Source organism: Pogoniulus pusillus, chromosome 32 (assembly GCF_015220805.1).
Source record: "Pogoniulus pusillus isolate bPogPus1 chromosome 32, bPogPus1.pri, whole genome shotgun sequence".
Lineage (NCBI taxonomy): Eukaryota > Metazoa > Chordata > Aves > Piciformes > Lybiidae > Pogoniulus > Pogoniulus pusillus.
Window position 1 is genome coordinate 8934279 of NC_087295.1, and position 26602 is coordinate 8960880.

The 26602-nt window shown below is 41.2% G+C and overlaps 1 protein-coding gene across 12 annotated transcripts in view; it reads right to left on the minus strand.

The window, feature by feature from the left end:
- The window catches only part of CNTNAP2 (contactin associated protein 2), a 1124907-nt gene that overhangs the window by 519115 nt on the left and 579190 nt on the right, over positions 1–26602 (minus strand). For all 12 annotated transcript variants that reach the window (XR_010308041.1, XM_064169555.1, XM_064169553.1 and 9 more), the window contains 2 exons: positions 7064–7267; positions 3125–3309 (listed from right to left, as the gene is read on the minus strand). Coding sequence is in view for 11 of the 12 variants with exons in the window: in XM_064169555.1 (XP_064025625.1) it covers positions 3125–3309; positions 7064–7267 (389 nt within the window). In the remaining variant the exon portion in view is untranslated. The remainder of the gene's footprint in view (positions 1–3124; positions 3310–7063; positions 7268–26602) is intronic.

Below are 26602 nucleotides of genomic sequence, written 5' to 3' on the forward strand. Positions count from 1 at the left end.
GCATGCTATAGTCAGGTGTTTAGATAAGAAAAAAAATGGAAAGAAAAGCCTTTGAAGAAGAGAAGATAAACTGCAAAAGCCATGTACCATGACAGTGAGCTGAGGGACTCTCATTTTTTTTTCTTTTAATCTTGAAAGTGCAATAAGAATTAATGTTTGTTCCTCTTTCATGCTTACTTAACTTCTCTGAAAAAGATTAATCTACAAACCATTTTTCTATTTTTTCATAGGAAAATAACTTATGCTCCCCTCAAGAAGGCCAGTGGCACATAGGGCTGAATCAAAAGAAGCATGGTCAGCAGACTCAGAGGTGATTCTGACACTCCACTCTGGTGACACCTCATCTGGAGTACAGGCTACAGCTCTGAAGTCCTCAACACAAAATGACATGGACCTGATGGAGAGGATCCAGAGGACGGCCAATAGGATGATGTGCTAGTTTGAAGCTAGCTAGAATGTTTTGGTGAGAAGAACTAGATTATAGGCTGTGAAAAGGAAACAATGGTGATGTCTACTTCACTCATAGACTTGCTGAGATGCATAAGAACAAGAACACAAACACAGACAACACAGTTGCTTTCTGGGCTTTGTGGGATGCACTTCTCTCTCTCTGACCTAACCTGCCATCTGTGTGACTAATCCACCTACTTCCTACCCCTGCTGGCTGACCCTCAAAACTACCTTAAACATAAGGCAAGATTTGGGGTGAGGTAGAGGAGTGGTTGGGAGCCCCTCCTGGTGACTCAGGTTTCTGGAAGGGCTGTTGTGCTTCTGTACTACTTTTTAAACTTGCCTATTTCTGTCTATAACTGTATATGTTGCAAGTATCTGCTTGTATATTGTGCTAAGCTGTAAATATAAAGCTTCATTCAATTTCCAGAGCCTCTGACTCCAGTCTGGGTGATTTCCAAAGTGTGAGGGGCAGGGTAGCACCCAAACCATCACAAATGATCATAGGGGTGCAGCACCCCCCCCTACAGAGACAGCTTGAGAGAGTTGGGGCTGTTCAGCCTGGAGAAGAGAAGGCTCTAGGGCGACTTTAGAGCAACCTTCCAGTACCTGAAGAGAACCCATCAGAAAGCTGAGAAGGCACTTTTTACGAAGGCATGCAGCATTGAGAAGAAGCAATGGTCATAAAGAACAGAAGAGTAGGTTTAGATTGAACATTAGCAAGAAGTTCTTCTTGTAGTGTGACACTGGAACACGTTGCCCAGGAGGCGGTGGAGGCCCCACTCCCAGAGACATTCAAAGTCAGACTTGATGTGGCTCGGAGTAACCTGACATAGTTGGGGATGTCCCTGTTCACTGCAGAGGTGTTGGACTAAATGACCTTTAAAGGTCCCTTCCAAGCCAGTAAATTCACAGAATTAACCAGATTGGAAAAGACTTTCAAGATCATCAAGTCCAACCTATTACCTGACTCTTCTAATTAACTAAACCATGGCACTAAGTGAGGCTGGTGAAGACCCAGCTTCCTCTTAAACACCTCCAGGGACGGTGACTCCACCACCTCCCCAGGAAGTCCATTCCAATGCAAATCACTCTTTCTGTGAAGAACTTCTTCCTAACATCCAGTCTAAACCTGCTCTGGTACAGTTTCAGACTGTGTCCTCTTGTTCTGTCACTGGGTGCCTGGGAGAAGAGAACAATGTCCACCTGGCTACAACCTCCTTTCTGGGAGCTGCATAGAGCCATTCTGTGATTTAATGATTCTTTCAGGTTTGTCTACTGTGATTAACTTATCACAAGTGCAACACATGGAAGTTTGTTTGTGCAGACTAACTCCACACTCAGTGAAATAACTGAGAGGAAAGGAAGGACAAAGGTTAAAGCTCTTGCATTACGTGAGACACAGAAGTGCGTTTCCACGCACACTGAAGTAAGCTTCGTGAAACTCAAGGGGATCCCTGTACATGAAGTGCCAGTAAGGTCAGAAAAGAGTGGAAAGTGCTGCTCCTGGATTCTAGTCTTACTATGGGTAAACTTACTGAACATAATATGTTTCTTATCTAGACATGCTACACGTTTTTCTATGCATGTGCATGCACAAGCTGTCCTCTTTTTCAGTAGTTCACCCACTTGAAAATCTTCTGTAAAATCTATTTATGTGAGTTTTCAGTAGTTCAATTCAGACCTGCAGTGCTCACTCTCTTCATTATTGCTGCCACCAAAGAAGGCATTCCTAAAGATTCTCTGGAATCTCAACAAGGCCACAATTCAGTGACTCTGACAATCATAAGTTATCGTTCCAAATGTTCATATCTCAGTCCTGATAACAAGATTGTTTGGAAAAAAAATCAATTCACAAGTTAATTTACACTTGGGAGCATAACAGGATTTGGACTCCCTCACAAGGATGGAATTAAATGTATTTGGCTCAGCTAACCACATTAATTCTCATCAGAAACAGCAAAGGATGGAAGAATATTGCTATAATAGAAGGAAACTTCCTGATTCAAGTGCAAAATGATCACCTGAATGCAGGAACAGAATGTTGTTTTTTTAATTTACTTCCCAATACAGCAGCTGCTTTTCAACATGTTAAAAATGCTTAACTTACTGAATAACGTAGATCTCCTGTTATAAAACAAAAGGCCCAGGTGACTCTTACACCAGATGGGATCTGCCAGCCTAATGAAAACAAACTTAATTTACGCTTAAGAGAGAACACTGTTGGAAAAGAAATTGAATTAAATGTAAGGGAATAATAATAAAAACAAATGTACAAAAGAGTAACAAAACATCTCAGGGGCCTACAAGAAAGATGGGAAAGGATTTGTTAGTGCTGGGATGAGGGGAATGGAGTGAAGCCCAAAGAGTCCAGACTTTGACTGGATATTGGGAAGAAATTCTTTGTAGTGAAGGTGGTGAGACACTGAGACAAATTGCCCAAGGAAGTGGTGGATGTCCCCTCCCTGGAGATGTTTAAGGACAGGCTGGATGAGGCCTCAAGCAACCTGGTTTAGTGAAAGGTGTCCCTGCCCATGGCTGGAACTAGGTGATCTTAAAGGTCCCTTTCAACCCAAACCATTATATGATTTTATATTACCTTTCTTCTCTCTTCGTATTTGGCTTATCTTTATAAAGGAAATTTGAATAGAAATGAAGATATTTCGCTGTCTACCTCATAATCCAGGTCCAGGTAATCAAATTCTCCATTGGTTCTGAAGTGCTGCATGTGTCTGTCCAGGGTGAGATTGATGTTTCTCCCGTGGCGCTCTATGAGGATGGAGTGCCAGTGGTGATCGTCCAAGAGGCTGCCTGTCATCACAGAAGTGTGACCGTATATGGAGCCAAGCTGGTTGCTGCCTAAGATGAGAACAAAACCAGTGAGTATTCCCACTTCCCCCCAGTTAGGTAAACATTTTTCCTCTTACTGTGTCAATACTTCACCTGAATCGTACTAGACACTCCATAAGCTAGAAGATAGTCAGCTATGAAGCTAAGATCTGCCCAATGGGCACTTGTTGCCATTAATATAAAAAGCTAGACCCAACATAGCAGTTTGCTCACCAGCAGACTACATAAACAGTTATTCAATATATTGAGGTGAATCAGAAAACAAAACACCAGCTTGTAGCTGTAAAGCTGTTTTCAACCAGGGGTCTTCTGTTTTCATCCCTACACTGCAGGAAGGACAAGATGCCATCTTTGGGCCACAACTCACACTCCCCTGAAATTGCACTGATTTATGACCCTGTAGGAAGATGTAGTGCCTGATAACAGATCAGGGTAATTATAGTGGTGTAAGGCTTACTGAAATAGTCCAGTAAGAGAAATCAGATCATTGGTTGTAGAAGAATAAGAAAAGCCTGGCTGAGGCACTCAGTGCCATGGTCTAGTTGACCAGATAGGACTGGGTGCTAGGTTGGACTGGGCGATCTTGGAGGTCTCTTCCAACCTGGTTCATTCTATGATTCTATGAAGTCATTGGTTTGCTAAAAGGTATAAAAAGCCAAAGTACCAACAATTCTTCTCTGCTTTTTGGTGCTGGATGTGTTTGTTTCTCTCTCTAATCTCTTCCACTGACCTTGGCTGAACAGTTAAGAGGTAAGCCTTGCTGACTGTTTTCTGTCTAGGGAGAGAGACAGGATGGTATGGGTCCCTTCTGGCCTTTCTTTGTCTGGGGAGGAGATGTTTGGATTTCTGTATTATTTCTAAATTGTATATAACTGTAAATACATGTAAATAAAGTGTGTATATATGCTTGTAAATTTAGCTTTGCTGTAAATACAGCTTTATCTTACTTCCAATCCATCTGAGCAGGTCTGGAAAGTTTCAATTGTGGGAGGAAAGTTCCCAAACCCACCACAGTACCATTGTGGGTTTAGGACAAATTGTCCTACCACAGAGCTAAACCTCCTCCAGAGGCTAAAAAGTCTTAGGTGACAGACACAGGAAATTGCAGTCATTCCATTCTATTTCATTCCATTCTCCTTTCCTGTATCTCCCTATATACCCAGACATTACACCTGCTTTTGCTCTCTCTGCTTCCAGCACATAACCATGATCACTTTGGTTTCTAGGAGAGGTTGTGGCCTTCTGCAGCCTTCTTAGCAAGCTAATTTCTCACTATACCATTGGTTTGTGTGTGCTGGGGGGCATTCAGGCCTGGTCAAGGCTAGTGCATTGGGGTCTGGTAGACTCATCCTGGGGGTGGGGGGCAGTTTGGTCTGCTCCTGGGCCTGCTGAGGCTGAGTGAAGGTGAAGGCAGGTTTTGTGAGGTTATTTTGTGTGGGTTTTGCCTAGTAGGCCCAGGTGAAGAATTGGGCCCAGTTTGTGTATATATTAGTTTTTTTCTAAATACCTTTTGTATTTCTGGATGTATTTGTAAATAGCACTCATATTTTACCTCCAATTCTGTGCAAGTGTTTTTATTGCACTCCTTTACAGTAAAATGCCTTTCTGTCTTTTTCCCTTGAGCTTGAGGCTCAAAACTAGGACAGGTAATGAAAAGCCTTTTCAGCCTGAGTTCTACACTTCAATGGTTCTGCCAGCATATTGAAACCAGCGAGTGTAGAGGGAAAGGCACAATGCTGAACGAACCATCATCGCCAAAAAAAGTCCTCTGCTAACACGTCTTACTTGGTCTTTGCTCCTGCAACCTTCCTATTCTGCAAGGGTACAGTTTTGCTCTCCTGTGCTGTGTTTTTCAAGTGGTTTTGTTTGCTTTTTGCCACTTCAGTTACGCTAGGCAGAGACCACATCTGATTGCAGCCTGACTGACACAGCAAAGGCAGCAACGGTTGACAGGACGGACGTCAACTGAAGCAACAAATTACTAATTCAGCAGCAAGCTTCAAGAATTGCTACACTGCCCAATAACTCAGTGCAATCTTTCACATTCTGGATATGGGAGGACTTAAAGCATTGATGGAGTTGAATTCTTACCACCAAACACACCTGCAACTCTGACATTAAGGTTTGTGCATGTTGATAACGCATTCTGGCAAAATTAGGCTTCCATGGCTTAAGACATTCCAAATGCCTTTTTGCTGAAGGCCACTGATCCTTCAACAACTGCCAACTTTAAGAAATAATAACAAAAATAATCCATGCAAATGCATAAGCCTCAGCTTTTACCACTGTAAAGTCAAATACAGTGCAGAGCAAAACCCAAGATCATGTGGCTCCATCCCTTCATCCACTTCTCTGCCTTGATGGTTGCATCTAAGTCACTGAATTTCAGCAGGTAAGATAAGCATTCTTTTGCAATGAGTGGTGCATAGACAACACTCTCAGAGAGTGGAGAAATAACACCATAAACCATCCATGTCATTGGGCCTATTCCCATTTATCAGCCTAGTGATTTAAGTATGATCCCACCAAGCACAATCACGGACTTCATAGATTATAAAGACAAACGGAAAAGAATATGGAGAAGGTGAAACTGAATGGGTTAACATTGCACTTAAAATAGTTACAAATAGATAATTGCTATAGGACAAGAAGCTTTATTCCTGCCCATGTTCATCTTTAGAGAAAGAACATGAGAAAATGCTAGTGGAAATAATTACTCCTCCATGTAAATAATGAACAGAATAATTAACTCCTCACTTGTCTACAAGAGAATTAAGGGAAGTTGCATGAAATATTTTTCTAAATCTCTTGTTGGATAGGAAAAAAAATACCTGAAATGTGATAAATGCCTGTGTGAGCTCTGTCATAAATGTTCTTTATTACTTTACTTTACCTCTCTAATCACTCATGAGCCTTAAGTCTCTCATTGGGAGGGGAAAAAGGGGCTGGAAACCGGAGTAGCATACAGGATTCCATGACAAGAATGCCTGATAAACTAATCTGTCATTTTTTTTACTTCTCAGACTGTAGGAAGGCTGCTGACCCTCAACTCCACATGACCTGTAGCTTCCCAGATTGGCACTTTTTTTTCCCTGCAAGGTTCCTAAAGGGTGATCTTTATTCATCTGGCACTGGCATCTGTGTCTTCACTCACACACAGCTACAACTGAGCCCAGACAGAATTCTAAGAAGGCTTTTTAGTTTGTGGTAAGTTTCTGATTAAAAAGATTCGATTGAAGAGCTCATTCTTCTGTATCTCACACAGTGTGAAAAAGGAGAACAGGAATAGAAAGAAAACAAAAGAGAAAGAAGAATGCAATGATAATATCTGACTGAATTATGTGGCATACCATCTTACTGAGGAAAAAATGATTCACAGGTTGTGGAAAGGTTTGGTTTGGAGGGGATCATCTAGTTCCAATCCCTCTGCCATGCGCAGAGACACCTTCTAGTAAAACAGGGTGCTCAAAGCCTCATCCAACCTGGCCTTGAACACATTCAGGGAGGGAGCATCCATGACCTCCTTGAGCAACCTGTCCCACTCTCACCACCCTCACTGTGAAGAATTTCTTCCTACTGTGCAGACTAAGCCTACCTTTTTCCAGCTTCAATTCATTCCCTCTCATCGTATCACTGCAAGCCCTTGTAAAAACTCCCTCAGGGCTTTATTGTAGCCCCCTCGAAGGTACAAGCATGCAATATTTGACCTAAATTTTTAGTGAGAGAGATAAAAAGCATACAAAAATAAACCAGAAAATATTACCTAAATTTAAATTTAGAACAAGTTTGGCTTTCTTCAGTTCCAAGGTGATATAGTCTCCTTGCTGTCCTTCTCCATGGAAGATTACACCTTCACTTTCAGAGGTCTTAAATTTCAGAGAGATGACATCTTTCAGTGTTTTCATTTTCTTGTTCCTGAATCTGTATGGTAACACGACGTGGCCATCAAAATTGATAACATCAGCCCCTAAAGAAAAAGAAAGCAAATAACATTGTTGAAGAATGATCATCTATTCTTGTGGCCACTGTAAAAACAGACGTGACATATGTAGATTGCACCTGAAAAGAATAACAGACGCCTAAGTGTGACGTGCATTGAAAACACACTTCCTCTCCTTACTCTCCCAATTTAAAAGCAAGAACCAGGCAGGATGTAAATTTAATCCACAGGACACAAAAGAAGCAAATTCAATAAATAGATAAATACAACAGCTGTACTCAATATCATCTAGTTTATCTCAAACATAGGTGCTGTCATGTACACTTTCCTAACTGTAGTTGAAATCTTAGAAAGGTTTGGGTTGAAAGGTACCTTTGAAATCATCTAGTTTCAACCACCTCTGCCTTGGGCAGGGACATCTCACATTAGAATAGTTTGCTCAAGGCTTCATCCAACCATCGAAATGCTTGAGCATGTCCAGAGAAGGGCAACAAGGCTGGGGAGAGGCCTTGAGCACAGCCCTACGAGGAGAGGCTGAGGGAGCTGGGATTGTTTAGCCTGGAGAAGAGGAGGCTCAGGGGTAACCTTATTGCTGTCTATAACTACCTGAGGGGTGGTTGTGGCCAGGAGGAGGTTGCTCTCTTCTCTCAGGTGGCCAGCACCAGAACAAGAGGACACAGCCTCAAGCTATGCCAGGGGAGATTTAGGCTCAAGGTGAGGAGAAAGTTCTTCACTGAGAGAGTCATTGGACACTGGAATGGGCTGCCCGGGGAGGTGGTGGAGTCGCCATCCCTGGAGCTGTTCAAGGCAAGATTGGAGGTGGCACTTGGTGCCATGGTCTAGCCTTGAGCTCTGTGGTAAAGGGTTGGACTTGATGATCTGTGAGGTCTCTTCCAATCCTAATAATACTGTGATACTGTGTGATACTGTGATACCTCCAAGGAGGGGCATCCACAAGCCCCCTATGCATCCTGTTCCAGTGTCTCACCACTCTTGCTGTAAATAATTTCTTCCTAACATCCAGTCTAAATCTATCCTCCTCCAGCTGAAAGCCATCACTTCTCATCCCACCACTAAAAAAACTTACGAAGACAAACTTCTCAATGACAGTTAACAACTCATTAAATCTCTCTTTAAAATCCAGCAGAGGTATCTGTGAGGATACAGCAAAAACATGGGCCCACAGAAACTGTCCAGCAATTTTAAAAGACTCCTCCAAGTATATGTAAACCATGGGCATGATCCTTGTCTCGTTCAGTTTGATATGGAAGAGTGCCAGAGGGTGTCAGAGCCCTGGAGCAGGCTGTCCAGAGACAGGCTGTGGGATCTCCTTCTCTGGAGACATTAATAAAAATACCCCAACATGATCCTGGGCAACCTGCTCTGAGTGATCCTGCTTCAGCAGAGGGCTGTTGGATTAGATTATCTCTACCTTTCTAACATCTACCACTCAGATTTTCTGGAAAGTAGCATCACAGTAAAAAATAGCCACAGAACTTGATTCCTTTCAACAAACAAACTTCTCCTGGGTATTGAGACTTTTATTCATAAATACTCTTCAAGAACATCCTCACTGCTTCCTGCCATACCATATGCACATTGCTCATTTCACACTCTGGATGAGATGAAGGATGGCATTTTATGACATATTTTTCAACAGTTGATTTTTGCCTCCTGTGGGCTGCTCTTTGCTGACTGCTTGCAAGATTTTTTTTAGAATACCTATTTTGTTTTTCCTCTTATGGTGGGAAATAAACTTTTCAGACCCTCTCAAAAGCACAGAAACCAACCCACTCCTATTGTGTAATCAACACAGAAGCATCTTTTAAAGCTCCATTAAACCTCTTTGTGCACCATGCCTAAAATAAAGTATCCTGAATGGTCAGATCTGTGCTCCAGATATGACCAGGACAACGACCTGACCTCTGTGAGTTTCTGGATTCCCAACATGGTGCTCACAAAAAGGTCAGCATGCCTTTTGTGCCTGCGTTATTGTGGCAATTACACATATGTGCTCTTCTCATCTTTCACTGAAGAGAATTTGTTTTAAACAGATGAACAGAGCAGAGTACAAGCAGCACAGCTTTTACAAAACCTGACCCTGAATTGTCTTGTTCTGAAAAATCATTCTATTAAAAAAAAGGAACAGCAGTGATCTTTGAATAAGCAACTTCTTGTATGCATAGCTGTTCTGGCAGCAGGCACATGGGTCTGCATGGTAATTCAATCACCTAAAGATTACACAGCAATTACGCTCAGGAGTTATCGTATGTAGACTGAGGTAATGACTTGTGTTCCTTCTATGATGACACTCAGCTATTTAATATCGTGATAATTACCAGGATGCAGAATGGCACTTAGGCAGTAAAGCATACAATTCCTATAACTGCAGTCTAAATATATAATTTGTTCCCATCCTTAGCCACTCAGCTACCAAGATTAGTAGGAAAGCAACCTGAAGTCGTGACGCAGAATAGGTTCACCTACATTCAGTGAGGTCTGACTGTTCTCAGCTACTGCTGCAACAAAGTGCAAATTAAACACACTCCAAAAAAGCCAGAAAAAGGGAAGAGGGAAAAGGAAGACAAAATGCAGAATGATGCAGGGAAAACAAACCTTTCTTCTTAAGAAAAATATTACACTGAAATACAGTATAGCTCTGATTACTTTCAAATTGACTTCTCTTCCATGGGATTTCCTAGGACTGGATGACACTTTTGACACCTTAACAATGGAATACCATTTTCTGAAGGTCAGAAACTCACGTTAGCCTTTTTCCCAGTGCATGCACAAGATGCTACTCTAAAACCATTCTGTTAATGAAAGCACTATCATAGTAAATTTCCTTCTAGAGAATAATAAAATCAGAAAATCTTAAAACCAACAACAGAAAATTGGGAGAAAAACGTGACCCAATCGTCATAACTCAAAGGAAAATATGCTAGCAGTCACAGGTCTTCCTGCCTGTGCTTTTGTCCTGTACTTCTGGCCACAAGCAGGATTTGGCAAAATTTGATCAGGAAATCCAAGCTGTATAAAGATATTTTATTTTATTTGAAGGATAGGAAGTTTCACATAAATATGAGGAGGAAATTTTCACTGTGAGGATGACAGAACACTGGAACAGGCTGCCCAGGGGAGCTGCAGAGTCTCCCTCCCTGGAGATATTCAAAACCTGCCTGGACACATTCCTGGGTGATCTGGTATAGGTGATCCTGCTCTAGCAGAGGAGTAGGACTGGATGAGCTTTTGAGGTCCCTTCCAGCCCTTGACATTCTGTGATTCTATGACTTCTGGGGAAAAGGAGGCTGCAGGAACACGGTGCTCTCTGCAATAATCTGAAAGGAGTTTGGAAGCAAGGTGGGGATTGGTCTCTTTTCCCTGGGAAAGAGTGATAAAATGTGAGGAAATGGCTCCAAGTTGCACCAGGGGAGGTTTAATTTAAATATTAGGAAAAACCCCCAAAACTTCCCTACAAGAATTCTCAAAGACTAGAACTCTTTCCCCGGGAAGGCTGTCGCATCCCTCTCCCTGGAGGTGCTGAGGAACATGGTTTAGTACCAGCCTTGGCAGAGTTAACTAAGGGCTGGACTCCATAATCCTAGATGTCTTCCCAACTGAAATGATTCTGTGATTCTGTTTAGTGCTCCACAATAATTTATTTATTAATTACGAAGAAACAACTTCAAACCAGACTCAAGCTTCAGAACTTCTCTATTTTCTCCCTTTCTGGTGACATAAATATAATTATCTTCAATGTCACCATCTGAAGGATGATGAAAGGCTCAGTACCAATACTTCCTATTTAGCCACCTTGATCAAAGTACTGCCTTGTAGTGATAAGACAAAGGGCAGTGGTTTGAAACTGAAGCAGGGTAGATTTAGGTTGGACATTGGGAGGAAGCTCTTTATAAAGAGAATGCTGAAATATTTGAACAGGTTGCCCAGGAACATGGTTGAAGCCCTGTCTCTGGAGATGTTCAACATCAGACTCAATGTGGCCCTGAGCAGCCTCATCTGCTTGGAAATGTCCTGCTCACTGCAGGGCAGTTGGCCAAGAATGATCTTTGAGGGTCCTTTCCAATCTGCTGCACTCTGTGAGTGACTAAAAAAACACTTGCAATTAGACTTTGTTCAGATCAATGCAGAATGGCAAAGTACTTCCCAGAAAAAAAACACTCACCATACAGCAAACAAAATCAACATTACGCATTGCAAATTTAACACATACTCAGTTTCAAATCACTATTGATCTCTGATCAGCTATCTAAAGCCTATACAGAATATTTCCCTGGGATTAAACCACAGAAGTTGTGTACTACTGATCCACAGGAAGCTTAGGTGAAAAAAAATCTCAGTGCATCATCTCTCCTCTATTATCTCTCTTTCATCTCTTTAAATATACTGTTTTGATTAAATGACTTCTAGAGAAAAGACTTTTGCTTGTAGCAGACATTCTTATCTTACACAATAGCATGAACCTCATATTTGAAGTACTAACACTGTAGTAATAAGTAGTATTAACCATGCACTGAGCACCTCTCATAACATCAGAGATGCATCAAAGCACCTTTGGGTGGGCCAAAGTATTCCACATGTAATTTCATGTGCTGTAGCCATTATTCATGGGTACCAAACCATCATTATGACAAATATATGCACATAAACAGAGAGTCATTCGCAAATGATTTTAAAAGTTAATACTCAGATGTGTTGCAGCTATGCACTAGAAGTAACAAAATGTTCCCTATGTGTTGCCATCCCTGGAGGCGCTCAAAAAAAGATTGCATGAGGCACTTAGTGCCATGGTCTAATTGATTGGACATGGCTGGGTGACAGGTTGGACAGGATGATCTTGGAGGTCTTTTCCAACCTGTTTGATTCTATGATTCTGTTTAGTTTGAAAAAGAGGAGGCTGAGGGGAGACCTCAGCTACCTGTCTACACTCTCTGTCTACCTCATTGTTGCCTACAGATACTTGAAAGGATGTTGTGGAGAAGTTACTGGTGGTCTCTTCTCACAGGTAAATAGTGACAGAAAAAGAGGGAATGACCTCAAGCAGCAATTGGGTAGGTTTAGATTAGATATTAAGAAAAAAAAAATCACAGAAAGAGTGGTCAGGCATTGGAATGGGCTGCCCAGGGTGGTGGTGGAGTCACCAACCCTGGATGTGTTTAAAAGTTGTTTGGATGGGGTGCTTGGTGATATGGTTTAGGGAGAGCCTTGTAGTGTAGGGATATTGCTTGGACTTGGTGATCATGAGGTTTCTTTTCCAACCAGAATGTTTCTGTGATTCTGGGATGCACTGTTCTCTAGCTATGATACTTCCAAATAAATCTGGTAAAAAAATATGTAGAACTGAAATATTCGAAAGAAACTTAGGTTTTATATAAAAGAGACTTAATTCCATTCTTCATTGTGAAATGTCATGTGGTATTGGATCTCAATGGGAACACTAAAGTGCATAATTAAAGTCTGAAACCAGGTACAACAGAGAACTTAATTTACTAGAAACCAGCTATCCTCTACTAATGTTTTCACTGCTTATTAAAAAACTAAATCACAAGAGCTCTGGGTCAATAAAAAAAAAAGGACAATTCTGACTCTCATATTGTAAACGTCCAGAACAGGTCTCAACCCTTATTAAACCACAGAGTTCATGTATTAATGAAAAACAAACCAACCCCCCCCCCCCCCCAAACCCAAACAAAAACCCCAAAACAACCAAACCAAACAACAACAACAAAACCCAAATACAACACAAAGAAACCCTGCAGCAAAGAAAGAAGCTGTGCCACATCATACAACATTTACACTCAATTTACTCAGTGAATAAATGAGCTACAAAATGGACAAGACAACCTATTAAAACATTAAGGAAACGGATGACTAGCTGGAGCCCTTGTTTTAATGTTTACAGCTCAATGAGAACAGGAAGACACATAGTCAACCTACAAAATACTGATTTAGAATTCCTCTTGCTAATATCTTCTTGAGCTGATGCCACCCAGTTCAATTATCTGATAGTATATAATCGTTCCACATGTCTTTTAATGTCTGGACACTAAGAATGCTCATTACTTTAAGCTAAATTCTTCTTTCTGGCTCATATACTATATCCTTTATGTATATAATTGCTCCCAAACACACATTCTTTACTTCTTCCACCCGTGCAGCTCATATTTAAATGGAGCTTTCAACAGAAGCTGCATACACACTGATTGAGGAATATGCATCAGGGACCGTTTCAAGCTGCTATATTCAATTAAATCTCGTACCGTTAACATCTCCCTCTCATCATTTGAACTTCTATAGCTGGCACTAAAGAGCAAGGAGTGCAAGACTGAGTGTGATTGTTGGCCAGGGGACACTTACATTTATCCTATTGAGTAGCCTAACTATTGTCTAAGGAACCCAAATATGTGTCAGAAAAGGCCATTTCTAATGCATGTATTGTTTTGTCTTACTTCTTTCAGCTGTCTGATGCCAGTACTAATTCCATCTTGCTTAACCAATTTATTTTAGGAAAAGAGGCAGTAAGACAGAGAATATGCTATTTTCAGCTTCTGCATTGCAATTAGAAAGTGATGAGTTAAGAGAAGTAAGCCTTTCAGTATAAATTATGGTGGAACAACTTTGTACATTTGTAAGACAGTTCAGTTTTGTTGTTGGATTTCCTAATTCCATGCAAGTACCTCGTGTTTGGTGTAGCCCCAAAAAAGCAGACCACTGGAACTTAGTCTTGGGCAAAGAACTCAACTTTAGTAAAGCAGTTATTAGATGTTTACTCTCCTTGACTAATATCAAACATATCTAAGAACATGTTTATTCTTTTCTCACTGTCATGTATATTTTCATGTAAGAGAAGGTATCACTTTCTACCTTGCAAGCCACTGAATTTGAGCCCCAAATTCCACGATACTTAATGAACATAATGATGGCTGAATCTGGTGTTTTTCTACTCCTTTATATGTATTTCACTGTGTATATACATTTAAAACTGCTTAATGAACTTAATGATGGCTGAATCCGGTGTTTTTCTATTCCCTTGCATGTATTTCACTGTGTATATGCATTTAAAACCACTTAATGAACTTAATGGTGGCTGAATTAAGTGTTTTTCTATTCCTTTGTATGTATTTCACTGTGTATATACATTTAAAACCATTTAATGAACTTAATGGTGGCTGAATCAAGTGTTTTTCTATTCCTTTGTATGTATTTCACTGTTTCATAACCATGTATGTTCTTATAAACACATATTAACAAATAACCACTTGTATTCAACTTCTATGGCTCAGGGCTTTGTTTTCAGATTTTAGTTCTGTTTTTCTTCAGTCCATTAAAGTAACAATTTGTTGTAATATGGAGATGGCCTCTAAGATTAAGGCTGTCCTACTGTAACACTGACAGCTGTATGTCCTGTTAAGTGACTGACTGCTGTATCTGAATAACAACTAGCAAAAATTTAAGGATATGATACTGCACTAGCATCACTTGCAAGTCTGTTTGTGCTCCATAGAAAAATAATCCCAAATGATTCAATATACAGCAATATAAAACGTCCAACTTCCATTAAACCAAGTAAAATAATTCTCTGAGAGGAAAAAAAACGAAACATTTGTTTCAGAAATGCCCTCCATGACAAGTTAACACTGGAGATAAGAATATATAATCACAAAATGATTAAGGTTGGAAGGGATCTTTAAACCTCAGCTAGTCCGACCCACCAGCTCAGAGCCTATTTGCACATTTTCAGAAGCACTGACTTTGAGTTACCAGGGTTTTAACCTTTTTTCCTGACCTGAAGCATGCAATGGGACATTTGCTCTCACCAGTAAGTGATTTTCCTTCTTTGTGTTTACCAGGCTATACTTTCCAAGGTCAGTGTTTTCCACCCCACTGACAGACATGACTTATCTATAACTTCTAACAGGCTGTGCAGTTTAAGAGTTGCTGACAGACTTCAAGACCTTCCAATTCCCCATGTGCCAGAGCAGTTCTGAAAAGCCCCTTCTCAGTGTGAGTTTGCTTATGGCATCTCAGCTGTGCAACTGGCTGGTCCTCTCCTGTAAACTGTACCACACAGCTCAGCCTTTCCTGCACACTCAGCACCATCAATCCAGTCTCCTCAGCTGTGGATTATTCTCCATCATTAAAAGATGGGGAAAAAAAAACAGAAGAATGACAGATTCTTCTCAGGAAGACCATAATGAACTCTCTCACATCCAGTTAACGTGGATTAACGCACAGCAGGTGCAATACTCAATCACAAATAGTGAAATACGTTACTGGAATGATTTCAGTTCTTCACTCACTAATCTCTCTTGCTGTTTTTGGCCTAATGGGTTAGTTGTACTTACCTTTCCAAGCTCTAAAATAAGTAGATGCACTAGCATATAAAAGCTACTGCTTTCTTTCCTCAGTTTAGAGGTGACTGTCTCTTAAACAACAGGCTCCTGAAAGAGCCCACAAGGTGTCAGAAGCATTTATGACAGGACTGTAGCATGGTGGGGGTTGGAAAGGACCACTGAAGAGCATCTAGTCCAACACTCCAGCTTTAGCAGAGTCACCCAGAGTAAATGCCCCAGGATCACATTCAAGCATGCTTTCAATGCCTCCAGAAACAGACACTCCAGAGTCTCTCTCAGCAGCCTATTAGACATGATCTTAAGGCCAACCAGGCAGGCAGCTTTACTTGAAATAATTATTTCACACAGCAGAAGCCTTCCTTGCATTCCAGATCTCTAACTTATGGAGGGTCCTCACAGGCCCCACACCCAAGGAGCCAAGCAAGCACACCTTCTGTATCAAAGCAGCGCATCCACAGCTCTGAGTTCCTGTGGTATCAACTCCTCCAACCTGAAACAAACCCAGAAGTAGGCTGGGATCAGGTTCAGCTCTCTCAGCCTGGAGAAAATACTGGGGAGCAGGCAGGACACTCCACTACGCAGCTGCAGCTGGGTGACCTTCCCAAGGCAAGAAGTCACACAGGGCAGATGGCAGGCAAGAGGCCTGAGGCTCTGTGCTGTGTGAAATGGAGACAGGACAGGTTCGGTGGCCTCTCACCAGGGCAGCAAGCCCAGCTCCAGAACATCAAGGTCCACAACAGGGACCTTTCCTAAGCAAAGGCATGGAGCCACCTCTGCTCCTTGGCAGGCCCAGCTGGTGGAGCAGCCCATCAGCCCCCCCCCCCCAGTCTCTGCTACCAGCACCATTTAATAGGCTGGACTGCACTGAGTGGCAATGATAATGCAGCCTCAGTCAGGAAGGAGGGACATGCATAATCCTCAGATTATGGTATGGCCAGCACAGACTTGGGGTAAGGACCTGAGTCCCTACTGGATGCTGTGTAAGTAAACCTGCTCAGATTCAGCAGAGCTCAGGACAGAACATTTGCACATGATGTTGCATGCTTAAAGGCTGGGGAAACACAAGTTGAAGCTTTTGCTCAATAGATAAAACAGATGAAATAAGGGAAGGAAATGGTTAACCAATTTGGAATCTCTCTAGAAGGCTAAAAATGTAGTAAGAAAAGAAAGGTCTTCGAAATCCATTAGGTTGTTTTGAAAACTCAAAGAAGGCATAGCAGCATACTTGAGAGTTTTTTCTTTTAGATGGGAACACTCTCCATGCTGGGAGCATTAACCTGGTACTACAGACAGCCAAACAGTGCTTGCAGATTATTTGAAGCAATACTTTCTTACTTTCAGTCATCAAATGCTGCAAGTTGTTTTTTTCAGAGGGTGGAACAACTGAAATGCATTTATCCATGGCTAGTGCAAAAAACCTGCTAACAGCATTTACTTCTTTGAAGCCATTCAACCACCTCTGTGTGTTAGTGACTCTCTCTGCAGAAAGTACATTGACAAAACAGATTAAGTTGCTATTTAGGATATAATCTGGTTAACAAGCAGATGGGTCCTGAGAGAACTGGTGGATGAAGTTGCTAAGCCACTGTCCATCATATTTGAAAGGTCTTGGCAGACTGGTAAAGTTCCTGCTGACTGGAGAAGGGCAAACACAACACCCATCTTGAAGAACTTTTCTAGTTGAGGTAACAACCCCCTCAGTTTTCCTTTCTGCTTGCTTTGACCAGGAATATTTGGAGGTATTTTTACACCATCTGCATCTTTTATTTTTAAATCAAATGAGGAAATACACTCAAACCATATCATAATGTTGGAGGGCATTATTAATAAGCAATTAAAATTGCATGTGCAGTACCCTTTTGGTGTACCTATAGATGCAGATGTTCACATCTAGGTAAATCTGTCACTGCTCTGCTCTGCCGTTATTGTTTCAGGCAAATAGCTCCTTATCACTTTCACCCTAAAAATGAGTGGTGCATGTCACCAGGCTGCAAGGAGAATGTTTTTTCCAGCTATAATTGCTACACTGGATTGCAAAGTGCAACCTCAATGCCTCTAGCACATACAGTCTGTACACCTCTGCTCTTTTTTGTTTTCAGCCTGTGAAGTTCTTTGCCAAGGTTGTATTTCCTGCTCTGTTCTTCTGCTTATCTGAGCATTAAATAACAGAAAGACTGTTCACAGTGTGTTATAGGACAGCTATCTCATTGGAAATCAAAGCCCAAGGAGAAACAACACCCAAACTCCCATCTCCTGAAATTGCTTTGGAAGTGCCTGTGCTTGGCCCATATCCTGGGGCAAAACTGCAGCAGTTGCTATATTATCTGATGACTCCTCCAGAGCAGAGGAGGGTCTTGGGTTGAAATTAAAATGGATTTAAGGGAATAACAAAACTGATCCCAATGGCAGTATGAAGTAGATAAAGTTATATTCAAAACAGCAAAGGTGCAGCAGTCAGAGTAAATGGGAAATCAGACCTCAGAAGCACCATAATAAAGGAGGAGCAGGGTCAGGAAACGCTCAAGCAACACTCTCCTCTTGTTTACAAACTTCCTCCTTTATATTGAGTGTTGATGTTGATGGTGTGGGATATGCCTGGAGCCAACTCAGGTCAGCTGTGTTGGCAGACTCAGAGCTGCTGACAGCCTGCAGCACACGGCTGGCCTGGGGTTCTGGTCCAGCAACACCAGGCCAGGAAGTAATTCTTATGGATTTGGAAAGGAAAAAGAAAAGGCAGTAATTCCATTAAAAAGCAAACAAACAAACATTTAGATTGGTAGCTCTTGGTTTGGAAGGAATTACACATCTTTTAGGTTTTTTTCTGAGGACCTGTTGTAAACTCCCCGAGAAAGCAGTCACTACACTTCCTGCCTCAAAACAATGTTCCCCACACCCCTCACACCCTCCTAGAATATAGCATCAGTGCAAAGGTTTTGGTCAGAAGTACTCACAACAAAGAGTAAACAGGAGGAGAACAAAAGGTAAAAGCTACGGTGGTTGTTTTCAGGATGCTGTGAGAATCCTGCAAGATGATTGTGATCGTGAGGAAAGAAGAATTGTGACCAGATGAAATCCCATGTTATACAGTAACATGTGTTACCAGCCCCAGTCAATTAGACAACCAAAGAATCATTTTGGATGGAAAATACCTTTAAGACCACTGAGTCCAATCAGTCTGTAACTCTACCAAGTCTCATGCTAAACCATGACGCTCAGCACCACATCTTTGTCTCTCTTCAGCACCTCCCTGGGGAGCCTATTCCAGTCTTTGAGAATTATTTCAGTCAACAAGGTTCTTCCAATGTCCAACCTAAACCTTCCCTGGTGCAACTTGAAGCTGATTCTTCTTGCCTTACCACTTGTTACTAGGAAGAGAAGACCAACACTCACCTAGCTTTTAGGGAGCTGCTGCGAGACATGAGGTCTCCCCTTAGGTAGCCTCCTTTGCTCCAGACTGAACAACCCCAGTCCCCTCTGCCCTTCTCTGGACCTGCTCCAGCATAATGCCTTTCCTAGACAGTTTTTAGTTTAAGCTTTTAATGTTAATGAGTATACCAACAACTGCAGTTGTGCTGCAGAAGCTTTGCTCAATCCAGGGTCTCACATTATGGGTAACTGAACTAAAATTTCTTTCTGCTTAGCTTGACAGGTACAGGACTACTGTTGGGACAGTTCTGAGGAGCAAAACTGCTTTTAAAAGGTATGCTCACAATGCAGAGTTATAAAGCAGTTTTTAAATGCATGGGTATGTAAGAGCTCTTCAGCAGTCTGTGAACTCTATGTTACAAAAATCTATTACCTCTCCATTAACTGATGGGCTGAAAACTTTGGTAAAATCATCTTTAGGGATACTGATAATCATAAACTTAGAATGCCTCAGACCCCTGTTCCCTTTGACTTTTAAGTCTAATTTTTTTCTACCAAACCCTTTTTATCCTCACTGAATTTTCTAATAAAGCTATTTAATCAAATTTATTCTCATCATTTTTCAAGGAAAGACACAACAAAAGTTCAAACAACAACAAAACACAAAACCCTTTCACTTATTTCTTTTAATCAGTGTGAATCCTTCTGGTAGTAACTTTTTGAGTCGTTAGAAATGTTATCTTCCAAAGATCCTTGATCCCTTGGGGCACTGCTGTGCTGGCAGAAGAGTAATTAAAGGCAAGGAGAGATCAAACGGACTGTATACTCTTTTCAGAGATGCTTTAACTGCTTCAGGTGGCCTTTTCTACACTGAAGAACTATTACAAGCAAATCCCATCACTCCCAAAGCTATTTCAGCTTCACTAGTATCAGAATTGCTTTGAATTTTAGAGTAGATTGCTCTCTAATCACAGAACTTTCCAGCATATGTGTTTGCATCCTATGTTAGCATCTATGTTTGTTATGGTGGACTTTATTTATTGTAAAGCATCCCTTAGCCTTAACAACAACTCTCAGTCTCTCCAAATCCTGTGGGCAACTTTTATTGAGTCTTCTGTGCTTTTAAGAAACAACACTGCATTTTGTCTAAGCAGGTAAAATAAACGGCTTACAAACACTGAGAAAGAAATTGGCCTTGAAAGAGAGAGGATGAGTACACTGTGCCATTGACAAAGGGGAATGTTGTCTCAGTTGTCTATCCTTCCAGGGTTAACAACGTGGATAAACTAAACATCATAATGCTGCTGGAGGTTCTCTGTGCTTCTAGTGTCAGTGGTGCCAGTTAACTCCCACATTTGGTACAGATATAGAATGACAGAATCATAGAATTGTTAAGGTTGGGAAACACCTGTAAGATCATCAAGTCCAACCTTCTACACAACATCTCCATTATCAGTAGACCACATCCCTAAGTGCAACAGAGAATCATAGAACCACAGAATGGTTTAGGTTGGAAGGGACCTCAAGGATCACCCAGTTCCAATCCCCCACCATAGGCAGGGACACCTCCCACTAGAACAGGTTGCCCAATCCCTAATGCAACCTGACCTCGAATGCCTCCAGGAAGGGAGCATCTGCACCAGCCCTGGGCAACCTGTTTCAGTGTTTCACTACCCTCACTGTAAGGAACTTCTTCCTAAAAAACAAAACAAAACCTACACATGTACTCATCCCTCCAGGGATGGTAACTTCACCTTCTCTCCGGGCAGCCTATTCCAATGCCTGACTACTGACAGAGTGGTCTCTTTCAGTAAAGAAATTCCTCCTAATACCCAACATAAACTTTACCTTACAAGCTCAGTGTAGAACTGGCCCAGCAACACAGTTAGGTTTGGTTCATACTGTAAGAGCTGTATGATATATAAATTTTTAATTAAACTCAGGGCCTTTCATGCTCTTTTAAACCTCAACAAGGGAAAACAGATCTCTTTCTTCTTCTTATAGATGTACCACACATCTTCAGAGCATAATGCAGCAGTTAGTTTCACAGTCTGCCTTTTGCTCATGGGACATGGCAAAATTTGGGATCTAGCTCTGGAGATCACGTTTGCCATACTAATTTCTCATTGCATAAGGTACTGATGGCAAAGATCTCCTTGAACTCCATGGATATTTGTCAGCTGGTATATGTCTTTCACATACATAAGAACTTTCAGACACAAGCCTTTTTCATTGAACTTCAAGCAGTAAACCATACAAACGAAACAGTAAAGCAATCTAAAGTAAACACACAAGTTGAAAGAGAAGCTGGTATGTGCCTTGAAATAAAAAGAAACCACCAAATACAGCCTGAAGGGGATTAGAATAAATATTTTGCCTAAATTAATAATTACACATTTCTCATCTTAATTAAGACCACTCAAACCCAACATTTTGATGCCTGTCACCAAACTCTCATTACTCTGAGATGCTTTCCCTAAAGAAAAAATGGATGAGATAACCTTAGAAGTGGTCAAATATACTGAACATGAATCTGTTATAGACAGTGCAACTCATAGAGCAGTTACAGATCACTGAGCCTAAATGTTGTTTCATGTTTCCTTTTTTCCCTTCCCCTCTCTTTTCTCTTCACTGCCTGTCAGCATAATAGGCCCTTTTGCCCTTTATGTTATATTGTTGTGTTATTTGCATTTTCTACTACATGCAGAGAGAGCAGCCTAATTAGGAAGACCAGAGTGAGCTTCTAGAGTGCTGCTGTTTAATACTGTTGGTTTATCTGTTAATTAATGTGCTACTCTTTCCAATCTAATTAGATTTTCTTTCTTACTACACAAGACAAGTCAGTGAAATCATTAGAAAGCAATGTGGAGGGGGGAGACTGGTGGGAGGCTCAGAAATATTGATTGTTAGAATTTGGTTTGTGTGATGTACATTGATCTGTTACTGTCTCCTGTTCTCTCACCCATGCCCACAACCTTATCAGGCTTTTATCAAGAAGGATGCAGTTAATTTCCCATAAATAGTTCTTATTCCCACCAGTGAGCCTCACCTCTTCTCTTCTTTTTCCTCAGTCTTTGCCATGCTCCACTCTTTTCTTTCCCAGCTTCTTCCTCAATTTTAATACCAAGGCTTCTTTAAATGCTTCTATTTCACAAATAAGTGCCTTAATTTACAACCTCTGTGAAGTCATAGAAAGTTGCCAGTTCACTAATACACCCTGAAAGAACCAGAGTGCATGTACTTGCAAGAACTCAAGTCACAGTCTGGTATTTCACTTACAACAGTGTACAAACATGAAAAAGAAACATGAAAGAGATCAGCCAAACCAAGCTCTTCCTCATGATTTACCACTCATTATGGATGCTTTTTTCCAGTTGCCTCTCAGGGGCCAGAACATCTATAGATGAAATAGCTAAGAGTTTGATGGCAAAAAAAAATGACACCAAAGACAGTAGTTACTTAATTCACTAAGAAAAACCAAACCAAACCCCAACCAAACAAAAAAAAACACACTAGGAAAAAAAAAAAACATAAACTGAAACCACCCAGAAGCAAACAACCAATCATATGCACACAAAAAAACCCACCCCAAACCCAACAACTCCCAAAGAGAAAAGATCATTAAAAGATCTTATTTTAAATTATATATAGATGTCTTTCTCTTGAATTTTTGCTTTGCTAACATGTAAGCTTGTAAAATCAGATCTAATTCATCTTGCATCTTGTCTTCTGGTTCTAGAAGGGAAAGCACTTCTTGCATAACTGAAAATTATGTGCTTCACTGAACATGTATTCTGTCTTCACTGGTGGCATGTAGCTGATTACAGAAAAGTACTTAAAATCTAACACCATGACATGTAAGAGAGAGAAACGACTCTCCAAAATATAAGATCTCTGAAAACAGGAAGAAAATTTGTTCTGGTCTACATTATTCTGGTTAGCAATGGCCTTGGGCAGACACTTATCTTTTTATTAGCTGAATTCCACATGTCCAATCACAAAATCATTTTGGTTGGAAAAGACCTTTAAGACCATCAGGTTTAACCATCTCCTAAGTCTATCAAGTCTGGTGTAAACCATGTCCCTCAGTGGCACATTTCTGCCTTTCTGAAACACCTCCAGGGATAGCGATTCAACCATCTCCCTTCAGGAGCCTGTTCTAGTGGTTGAGAACTCTTGCCAGTGAAGAATTTTCTTGTACCCAACCTAAACCTCCTTTGGAACAACTTGAGGCCATATCCTCCAGTCCTATCATAGAATCAACCAGGTTGGAAGAGACCTCCAAGATCATCCAGTCCAACCTAGCACCCAGCCCTATCCACTCAACTAGACCATGGCACCAAGTGCCTCATCCAGTCTTTGCTTCAACACCTACAGGGACAGTGACTCCACCACCCCCCTGGGCAGCCCACTCCAATGGCAAATCACTCTCTCTGTTACCAGGGGAAAAAAAACAACCCTCATCTTTCCCCACCTTCCTCCCACGTGATTCTATGCTGAAAAAAAAAAACAAACAAAAAAATCACTTCACATAATTCCTTCTATTGCTCTAATTTTAAGCTCCTCCTCGGTGTAGTTGAGGCCACATGCAAACAAACAAAATCCTTATGCCCAGGAAAATAATTCCTATCACCACTAAGCTGTTAGATAAGATTAAATTGCATAATTAATGTATTCTTCTTTGAATATATTGATCTCAGCACAACACTTGTTGGCTAAATCTATAGTGTACAAATCACATCTTTAGGCTTATTGCTCCAAATCTTGTTATTTTCTCACTCTTGAGCCACTAGAGAACATGGTGATAGTCATTTGGACTCCATTTTATAATACCTGAGGCCTGAGGATAGGAATCTTTTTTCACTGCTTGTTGATTTTTTATGTGTGCAAATTTCTTCACCAAAGGCAGTCTCCAGTGCTAATGGTTTTGCATCAGAAGCATTCAACTGCATTTTACAAACTGAACATCAGAACAGTTTTTCCTCCTTGTCTCTTTCTCAGGCTTTTATGCCCACACACTATCTGATAGTCCACAAGATAAATGTTTGTGAAAATACAGATTCACAGAATCATAGCATGTTGGAAGGGATCATCTGGTCCAACCTTTAGAAGTGACACATGAAAACAAAACAATACATTAAATAAATCAAACACTGGACTGCTGAGATACAGGAGACAGAGTGATGCTCTTACTGTTGAGACTGCATACCTTAGAATCAGAGAATGGTAGGGGTTGGAAGGGACCTCTGGAGATCATTGAATCCAACTCCCCCTGCCAAAGCAGGAAAACCTAGGGCAGATCACACAGGAATGCATCCAAGATGGCCTTGGAATCTCTAGGAAAGTAGACACCAAAGCCTCTCTGGGAAGCCTGTTCCAGGGCTCTGTCAACCTCAGAGTACAGTTTTCCTCATGTTAAGGTGGAACTCCCCATGATCTACTCTGTATCCATTACCTCTTGTCCTATCACAAGACAGCATTGCAAATAGATTGGCATCTTCTTGACACCCACCCTTCAGATGTTTGTAAACAGTCTGCTCTTTTCCAGGCTAAACAGCCTCACATTTCTCAGTCTTTCCTCACCATAAAGATGTGCCAGCTGAGCACAGTATTGCATTTGAGCCTTCAGGAATCTGCATCTTGCTAAGAAGAAAAATGAACAACATTTTAAAAAACTAAAAACTCAACCATAAATGCTGTAGAATAACCACAAAACAAAAATGGATACTTCTTCAAAAGTATATTTACTAAAAAAATTTGGAAGACTAGAATCCTTCTGTAAAATAAACAGCAAGTCTCAGAAAACTCCTCTAGAGTAAAGAGAAGGCTTTTGTGCTTAATTATTCCTTGATAGAGATGAATTGCTAACTTTGGACAATAAAGAAGTACTAGATGGGAACCACAGACTTAATTTAACAAAGCATTTTCTTACTAATGCTGGATACTAGTTAGGATGCTAGATGATACTTAAGGACAGAGCATATCCTCAGCAAGTTTACTGACGATACCAAAGTGGGAGGAGTGGCTGACACACCATTAGGCTGTGCTGCCTTTCAGTGAGACCTGGACAGCCCAAAGAGTCAGGAAGAGGAAACCTCATGAAGCTCAAGAAGGGCAAGTATAGAGTCCTACCCTGTATCGTAATAAACCCCTGAATCAATAAGGGTTAGGGACTGAGCTGCTGGGAAGCAGCTCTGCACAGATGGGCCTGGGTAGTAACAAGTTTGTCATGAGGCAGCAATGTGCCCTAGAGGCCAAGAAGCTCAGTGATATTCTGGGGTGCACCAAAAAGAGCATGACCAGCAGATGGAGGGAGGTTCTCCTCCCATTGTGCTCTGCACTGGTGTGGAGCACTATGTCTAGTTCTGAGCTTCCCAGTGGAAGAGAGACTGAAAGCTATTTGAGACAGTCCAGTAGAGACCACAAAGGTGCTGAAGGGGCTGAAGCAGCTGTGTGAGGAGGAGACCCTGAAGGGCATAGCATTGTTTAGCCAGAAGAAGAGCAGCCTGAGAGGCTATCTTCTCAATACTAAAGGGTGGGGAGCAAGAGGATGGGGCCAGACTCCTTTCAGCGGTGCCCAGTTACAGTTTTTCTTCTGGGAAACATTTCCAAAGGCTGTGATGTGGCAGTAAATGCTTAATTAGCAGTACAAGCAGGCCACAATGGATAGATATAAAGGGACCAAAGACTCTTTAGCTTGCCCAATACACAACTGAATTTCTGTCAAGAATGCCTCCTGCGAAGGCAAATACTTCATTATGAATTCTACTCTCTGCCTTTTTGGAAGGGAAATTAATGGGATTTTGATTTTCTTACTAGGAAATGCTGAACAAGTCTCTTCATTAACATCTAATTCATAGCTCCTGAATAAGAATATAGAGGAAAATGAGGAATATGATTAGATACACAGATGCAAGGAAACAGGAAAGAGAACACAAGTGGCTCCAAATTTAACTTACTGTGTCATGAAACTGCCTGAAATGAAAACCTAGTGATATGAGTAGCTCATGAACTGCATAAGAGAACCAGAGAGAGAAACAGCACCTCAAAATCCTTCAGGAAATCAAGTTTTTAATATTTCTTTTTAGGAGCATTGTGATGCTGCTTTAATAGCACATTCTTAACTGGCACAGTACTTAAAGTCCAATTTGGTTCAGATTGTTCACGTTTTTAAAAGAAAACATTTAGAAGGCACAAAAAATCATAGAAGAGACCTAGAAGATCATCCAGTTCAACCTAGCACCCAGCCCTATGGTGCTTTCCATCTGTTCTGCCTCAAGCCTTGCGTGCTCATGGGAGCATTCATTGGGTTCTTGTGATCCAGGTACAGAACATTCTTGAACACACAACTGACCTCTGCTCAGGTTCCTCTGTAGAGCCTTCCTACCCTCAAGCAGATTCAGACTCCCACCCAGCTTAGTGTCATCTTCAAGCAGATAAATGAAGGAGATAAATAAAAGTGGCCAATAATTTAGGGTGCATCTATCTGCTCTCACACTGTAGCAAATAATGCATCAAAGCAGGAATATTACCAGCTACAGGATCTTTACAAGAGTGAGAACTGGACATCAGCCTGTCAAACATTTCTCGGTACAAGAGTTTATCTATGCATCCCCCTAGTAGC